The sequence below is a fragment of the Rhinopithecus bieti genome, unplaced genomic scaffold (assembly GCF_001698545.2).
Source record: "Rhinopithecus bieti isolate Rb0 unplaced genomic scaffold, ASM169854v2 scaffold_16234, whole genome shotgun sequence".
NCBI lineage: Eukaryota > Metazoa > Chordata > Mammalia > Primates > Cercopithecidae > Rhinopithecus > Rhinopithecus bieti.
Genome location: NW_016808946.1, coordinates 2,899,264 through 2,906,915, shown reverse-complemented (window position 1 = coordinate 2,906,915; position 7,652 = coordinate 2,899,264). Strand labels below are relative to the sequence as shown.

Genomic DNA, 7,652 nt, shown 5'->3' with positions numbered 1-7,652 from the left:
CTTAATGATTGCCATTCTAACTGGTGTGAGATGGTATCTCATTGTGGTTTTGATTTGCATTTCTCTGATGGCAAGTGATGATGAGCATTTTTTCATGTGTCTGTTGGCTGTATGAATGTCTTCTTTTGAGAAATGTCTGTTCATATCCTTTGCCCACTTTTTGATGGGGTTGTTTGTTAAAAATATGGAACGCTTCACGAATTTGCGTGTCATCCTTGCGCAGGGGCCATGCTAATCTTCTCTGTATCGTTCCAATTTTAGTATATGTGCTGCCGAAGCGAGCACCTAAGTTCTTGCTTAACCACTGATAGTATCCTTATGGGATGCTAATGCTGGAGAAACAGGTTGAGAAACAAGAGGCTATTAGGGTTGATCAGGAAAGCAGTCAGGATGAAGAAGTGATGCCTGGTACAGGCCCAAGTATGTGCTAAACTAGGATTAACAGTCTTCCAGACTCAGAGCTTAGATACAGAAAGGTATCATGAAAGACAACTTTCTACTCACCAATTAGCACAGAAGTGATATTGATATCCAAACGAGGTTTGGCCTTGGCTTCTAGCTTCAGTCGAGGAGGATGAAGACGACTAGCTGCCTGCTGTTGCCAGGATACAGAGCAAGGCCAAGGCTCAATAAATGGCTCCCAGCCTAAAAGAACACAGGAAATAAGACATCTGTTCAGCAGATATCAAGAGTTTATAGGGGAACACTGCTCGCAAATGTTCAGCAAGGACAAACTGGAGCTTAATAGCTTTCTACTTCCAATTCAATTTCACAACAAAAGCACCAACCACCTTCAGCTACAGGTCACCCTACAGATGTCTGCATTGTCCAGAGGACACAAGTGGAAGGGCATATATATACTCCCACAATGGTCTTCCAGAGGTGGCAGGAAGGAGGGCAGGCAGCGTATGTACCCTCTTCCACTAAAGAAAGGCAGGATGTGTTGAGACACTCAAGACGGAAAAAGGAGTCTCAGACCAAGATTGGAAAAATAATAAAATGTCTTAAATAGCTACTGAATTTGATTCTCTTGGCTATAGGACCAATACATGGGTTGAATAAATAGGTACATATAAAGGCTCATTAACTTTTTCTTAAAATATGCACAAAGACTATATAAACAACATATAAAATAATACCACAAACACTCATCTGCTCACTATCCAACTTAAGAAATAGAAAATTAAAGTCCCTACCATCTCATTCCCCTCCTTCCTACCAACCCTCTCCCGCCCAACTCCAGGTGACCATTTGCTTGAATTTTTAGTTAATCATTTCCTTGCTCCTCTTTACAATTTTACCAAGCATATATACCTTTCTTTTTTTTTTTTTTTTTTTTTTTTTTTTTGGGACGGAGTCTCGCTCTGTCACCCAGGCTGGAGCGCAGTGGCCAGATCTCAGCTCACTGCAAGCTCCGCCTCCCGGGTTTACGCCATTCTCCTGCCTCAGCCTCCCGAGTAGCTGGGACTACAGGCACCCGCCACCTCGCCCGGCTAGTTTTTTGTATTTTTTTTTTTAAGTAGAGACGGAGTTTCACTGTGTTAGCCAGGATGGTCTCGATCTCCTGACCTCGTGATCCGCCCGTCTGAGCCTCCCAAAGTGCTGGGATTACAGGCTTAAGCCACCGCGCCCGGCCTACCTTTCTTAAGAACATATTAGACTGTCCTGTTTGTGATCTGTACATAAACTGAATCTCCATGTGCATTCTTTTTCAAGTTTCTATTCTGGCTCACCAACACATCTTTGAGCATACTGTTGAGTATAGCTACATCACATTGATGCAGGTCACCGTGGTACACAGTTTTCACTATTGAATATTAACATGCATTATAATGAATATACAATTTATTTATCCATTCTACTTCTGAAAGACATTCACTTGATTCCAGTTTTATTGCTATTGGAATACTACTACAAGCATCTGTAGTTCACACAGGCAAGACAGTCTACGGTACAGACCTAGAAGCAACACATTGCTGGGTTGTTGAGTATGCTTACACTCAAATTTACCAGGTCATGCCAAATTGTTTTACAAAGTACTAGTATTAATGTATAGTTCTAATAGCAGGGACTATGGCTTATATCTTCCAATAATTAGCAGTGTCCCACTTAATTTTTGCTAATCTCTTGGGTGTGAAAAATGGTTCATCACTGTGACTTAAAAGACTCAACTTTTCAAAGCCAGTTAATTTTTAACAGATCTTTAAATAGACTCACACAATCAGCCATTGAACAAATCCAAACCAGTATGTAACACACAGTAGGTACATTAGTCTCCTTACACCATTTGACATTTAGTGACCTGAATGTATTCATACAACTTTAAAAGTAAGCAATATTTGGCCTAAGAAAACAAATCATTCTCAGAAAAATAGCTCCCACATGCAAGAGTTTCTCTCAGAAAGACTTGGGCCATTATTCTAAAGTGAAACATTTTGAACAATGAAGAAATAAGGGCGTTAGCTTTAAGTGAATCTGTTACAAAGGGAAAATGTTAACTAACATAAAATTAAATGTGATAAATACTCTAGAACACTCAGTAGCAGCACAACAAATCAAGGCTTTATTTCTTATTGAAATCAAAGGGAGCAGGCAGTCGGAGGTTTACACCTTGGACTGCCCAGCTCTACTCTGCTTACTCTGTCCATGCCTACTACCAATTCCGATGAGAGCTTCTTTCAGCTCTCTTAAGGCAAAAAAGTTCACTGCTCAAACCACTTGGCCCTAATATATTATGGCTTCTGAATTTCAACCTGTATAGGCTCTTACCTTGGTCTTTCAAATGGAAGGAAAGAAACCTGAAAATGCTTGCGGTATTATTGAGGTTTATGTCTCCCAAAAAACAGCGTGCTCTGATCAACAGTGGTTTGTTTTTGTTTTTTTTAAAGAGTAGGTAGGGCAGAATATACAGTGTCACCGACTCAGTAGATTCAAATAAAACAAACGAACCCAGTGGGGAGTGAGGGGACTCGAGGTTTAAAACGCTTGGCTGGCGCTGTGGCTTACGCCTGTAATCCCAGCACTTTGGGAGGCTGAGGCAGGTGGAACACCTGAGGTCAGGAGTTCGAGACTAGCCTGGCCAACCTGGTGAAACCCCATCTCTACTAAAAACACAAAAAATTAGCTGGGCATGGTGGCAGGCGCCTGTAATCCCAGCTACTTGGAAGGCTGAGGCAGGGTAATCACTTGAACTCGTGAGGCAGAGGCTGCAGTGAGCCAAGATCATGCCATTGCACTGCAGCCTGGGTGAGAGAGTGAGACTCCATCTCAAAAAAAAAAAAAAAAGTTTGTGGGCATAAATCTCCCTTGAAATTTAGCTACTCTCAGGGCCAAATAAATGATCCTTCACTATTGAGCAATGGCATATTCTAGAATAAGCCAAACTGCAGGATCAAAAAGAATTAGCTATAAAAACATCTTTTTTAAAAAAAATTTTTTTTGAGACAGTCTTGTTCTGTCATGCAGGCTGGAGAGCAGTGGCGCGATCTCAGCTCACTGCAACCTCCACCTCCCGAGTTCAAGTGATTCCCCCGCCTCAGCCAAAATATCTTTTAGTTGCAACATATCAGATATGTTTTTAGCACAACAGAAAATCTTTATTTTCTGTGTTTATGCAGTCTACTTGCTTTTCATCTTTCCCTGTCCCACCCCACTCCTGCCCTTTTCTTCATGTAAAATTTATGTAGCAATAGGTCCAGGCAAACATTTAAATTTATTTTTTAAATCCCATGATAACATATGCTTTATACTGACCTGAAAGAGCACGGTTATAATAATCTCCAGAAAGAGTGAAGTGGGCATAGCCTTCAGGGCTAGTTCTTACACGCTGAAGAAAATTCAGACCTGCAATGAAAGCAAACCTTACTGCACGGCAGGGCAGGAGCAACCAAAACTGCCTTTTGCAGATAAATGACATTAAAGAAACGTTAGAGCTAATACTTGCGAAGGAGAGCACACAACATTCTGATATTTTGTTCATCATGTATTTTTTTGCATCAAGTTTTAAAAATATGGCACTGAAATATTATTTACCTCCATGGCTGAGTTTTTGGCACCCTCTTAAACTCTGTGCCTGAGGCAAGTGCCTCACTTGCCTTCCCACAGTGCCAGTCCTGGCACCCAGGCATTCCCAAAGCCTGTGGGAACATAAAAAACATATTTCTGGCCAGGTACAGTGGCTCACGCCTGTAATCACAGCACTTTGGGAGGCCAAGGTGGGCGGATCATGAGGTCAGGAGATTGAGACCATCCTGGCCAACATGGTGAAACCCCATCTCTACTACAAATATAAAAATTGGCCGGGCGTGGTAGCAGGGGCCTGTAATCCCAGGTATTTGGGAGGCTGAGGCAGGAGAATCGCCTGAACCCGGGAGGCAGAGGTTGCAGTGAGCCAAGATAGCACCACTGCACTCCAGCCTCGCAACAAAACAAGACTCAGCCTCAAAAAAAAAAAAAAAAAAAAAAAGATATTTCTACCTGAATAATGGGCAGACTGACTAGAGAACATGCTCTGATAAATATTAGCTCAAAATTTTAAGATTGCCATAGAAAAATAAGAAATCAACTAATTAGTCTCAGAAGAAAAGATATTCATGGAAACAGTCAAAATTCCAGTTGTTACTTTTAACCAAGCAGCCCTGGTGGTGCCTTAGAAGCACAGGGAAAGGGCAAGCTCTGTAATGTGCAAGAGGCCAGATTCAAGCCCCAGAAGCAAAGTTTACCTGAAGGAAGAAGAGGTTGGCAAGATCGAAACAATGGAAAGTTACTCAACAGGGCAGTGACATTTTCATTTACTCTCCTCAAAACCTCAACCTCGCTGGGCGCGGTGGCTCATGCCTGTAATCCCAGTACTTTGGGAGGCTGACGCGGGCAGATCACCTGAGATCAGGAGTTCGAGACCAGCCTGACCAACATGGAGAAACTGTCTCTACTAAAAATACAAAATTAGCCGGGCGTGGTGGCGCATGCCTGTAATCCCAGCTACTTGGGGGGCTGAAGCAGGAGAATCTCTTGAACCCAGGAGGCAGAGGTTGTGGTGAGCCAGTTGCACCACCACACTCCAGCCTGGGCAACAAGAGCGAAACTCCGTCTCAAAAAAAGACCTCAACCTCACACTGCTTGCAGTGATGCACATAAGGATAAAGTACTCCCGCCAGAAGTGGTGGTGAACCACTGCAATCCTAGCCACTCGGGAAGCAGAAGAACTGCTTGAGCCCCCAAGTTTGAGACCCACCTTGGGCAACAAAGAAAGACCTCACCTTTGGGGGGGAAAAAAAAAAAAGGACAGAGTACTCCTACTTTGGTCCCTACTCTAGCAAAGGACAGCTCACATATAAATAGTGTTTTACCCCTCACACGGCCCTGTGGTGGAGATTCAGAAGTACACTTTCGAGTAAGATTCTTGTTTTTGATTTTCAAGAGATAATACAACAGAACCATTATTTTCTGAGCTTATCTGTTAAATGTCTAGCAGTATTCACTACTATCTTTAGATACATAAAAGATAAGAAAATGAAGAGATCAGGAATTATTTAGCTAGAGATGTTAATACAATGGAAATTTTATCAAAGACCATTCCTATTCCCAAGCTATAGGCTGAAGGTCACATATGGCAAATAAAAGTTGCTTTAAAATATACATAATGAAAAACATATGTAAAACTATTATCTAAATTTCACCCAAATGACTAAGTAGAGTATGAATGACATAAAAAAAAAAAAAAGGCTCCAAATAATTCAGCAATGACTGAAAATATTCAAGATGAATCTGAAAACCAGGGCGACACTCACGGGAAAAGGTGAGTTCAGCGAGAGGAACATCACAGTCCATGCAGTCATCGATGAAACAGATGCACACACTCTCGGCTTTGATCTCCACGCCAGAGAGCAATGGCGCTGCCACAGCCCCTGGGCCATCTCGGCTGGTGGAGGCCAAGGAAAGAGACTTCAGAGGTTCCGCATTCTTAAACAACCAACTTGCTGCCTTTTTCAATTGGCCTTCAAAGAAATTAAGACGTGATCAGTTCTACCAGCTTCCACAGCTACCCTGGCCACTCACAGAGGAAAGAGAGAAATAAAATTCTCTAGAGATCTACTGGGAAGCCAGGAGAGCCTTGATCCCAGAAGTATTCTTGGACTTAATAAAAAAGGAGGGTGGGGGGGGTAGGGGTAGGGGGTGGGAAGGAATCCCAGCATAATAGTAATCCTGCTTTTAAGCAAACATTTTGTTGCACACCTTCCACTCAAATTTACCACACCTTTCATGATCTGGCCCAAAATGCCTCCAGGAAGCCATCCCTCTCTACCATGCCATCTGTTGAAGGAGAGGAGAGAAGAGGACAGGAGAGGATCCAGACACGGTGCCACTTGGTACCTAAGTACTTAATCTTCACTATGTAGTTTTGCAAATATATTGATGTGCTGCTTTGTAATTGTTCTCAAATATCTTACTTTGTGTATAATGTGCCTTCTCAACCAAACGCAAATGCCTTGAGAACACAGACCAATGTGAGAACTGCATGTGTGTAATATATAACCATTACTAATTGCCTCTTGAATACAACCAGGTTGCTGAAGTCTCCCTCCTCCCAAAAAAGAAAAGAGAAGCAATGTCACCCCATACTTGTAAGTCACCAGAGGCCAGTACCAGGGACAGTGTAAGTGGTTGAGGGCATGGGCTCCAGAGCAAGATGGCTCGGCTTCAGGTCCTGTTCCGCCCTTACCAGCTGCTGGCTCTTGGGCAAGTTATTTGACCTCTTTGTGCCCTACAACACCCACTTAAAAGGACTGACAGGAAGAGCGAAGAATGAGTACATGGAAAGTTCTCAGAGTGAAGCCTGGCATGTAATAAACATCATCTGCTATTATCTACATTACAGATAAACATTAGTTGCTATTATCATATTCATTACTGATGGAATTAAGTTTTATCTACTAAAGAAATAAAAATTACCAGTCGGGTGCAGTGGCTCATGACTGTAATCCCAGCACTTTGGGAGGCCGAGGTGGACGGATCATGATGTCAGGAGATCAAGACCATCCTGGCCAACATGGTGAAATCCTGTCTCTACTAAAAATAACAAAAACTATCTGGGCATGGTGGCAGGTGCCTGTAATGCCAGCTACTCAGGAGGCTGAAGCACGAGAATCGCTTGAACCCGGGAGGCAGAGGTTGCAGTGAGCTGAGATTGTGCCACTACACCCCAGGCTGGCAACAGAGCGAGACTCCATCTCAAAAAAAAAAAAAAAGGAATAAAAATTACCAAAGAGAGGCTGGGCATGGTGGCTCACGCCTGTAATCTCAGAATTTTGGGAGGCCAAGGCGGGCAGATCACCTGAAGTCAGGAGTTCGAGACCAGCCTGGCTAACATGGTGAAATCCCATTTCTAATAAAAATACAAAAAACTAGCTGGGCATGGTGGCATGTGCCTGTAATCTCAGATACTCGGGAGGGTGAGACAGGAGAATCACTTACACCCAGGAGGCAGAGGCTGCAGGGAGCCAAGATCGCACCATTGCACTCCAGCTTGGGCAACGAGAGCGAAACTCTGCCTCAAAAAAAAAAAAAAAAAAAAAAAAAAAAATAAAAAAAAAAGGGCCCCCCCAAAAAAAAAAAAAAAAAAAAAAAAAAAAAGCCAAAAAAGGGGCCCCCCC

The 7,652-nt window shown here is 42.8% G+C and overlaps 1 protein-coding gene across 7 annotated transcripts in view; it reads right to left on the bottom strand.

Moving 5' to 3' along the window:
* VPS13D (vacuolar protein sorting 13 homolog D) overlaps nucleotides 1-7,652 on the bottom strand; it is a 303,606-nt gene that overhangs the window by 191,067 nt on the left and 104,887 nt on the right. For all 7 annotated transcript variants that reach the window (XM_017887998.1, XM_017888002.1, XM_017887997.1 and 4 more), the window contains exons 35-37: nucleotides 5,790-5,996; nucleotides 3,754-3,843; nucleotides 505-645 (exon numbers count right to left, since the gene is read on the bottom strand). In XM_017887998.1, the coding sequence (XP_017743487.1) occupies nucleotides 505-645; nucleotides 3,754-3,843; nucleotides 5,790-5,996 (438 nt within the window). The remainder of the gene's footprint in view (nucleotides 1-504; nucleotides 646-3,753; nucleotides 3,844-5,789; nucleotides 5,997-7,652) is intronic.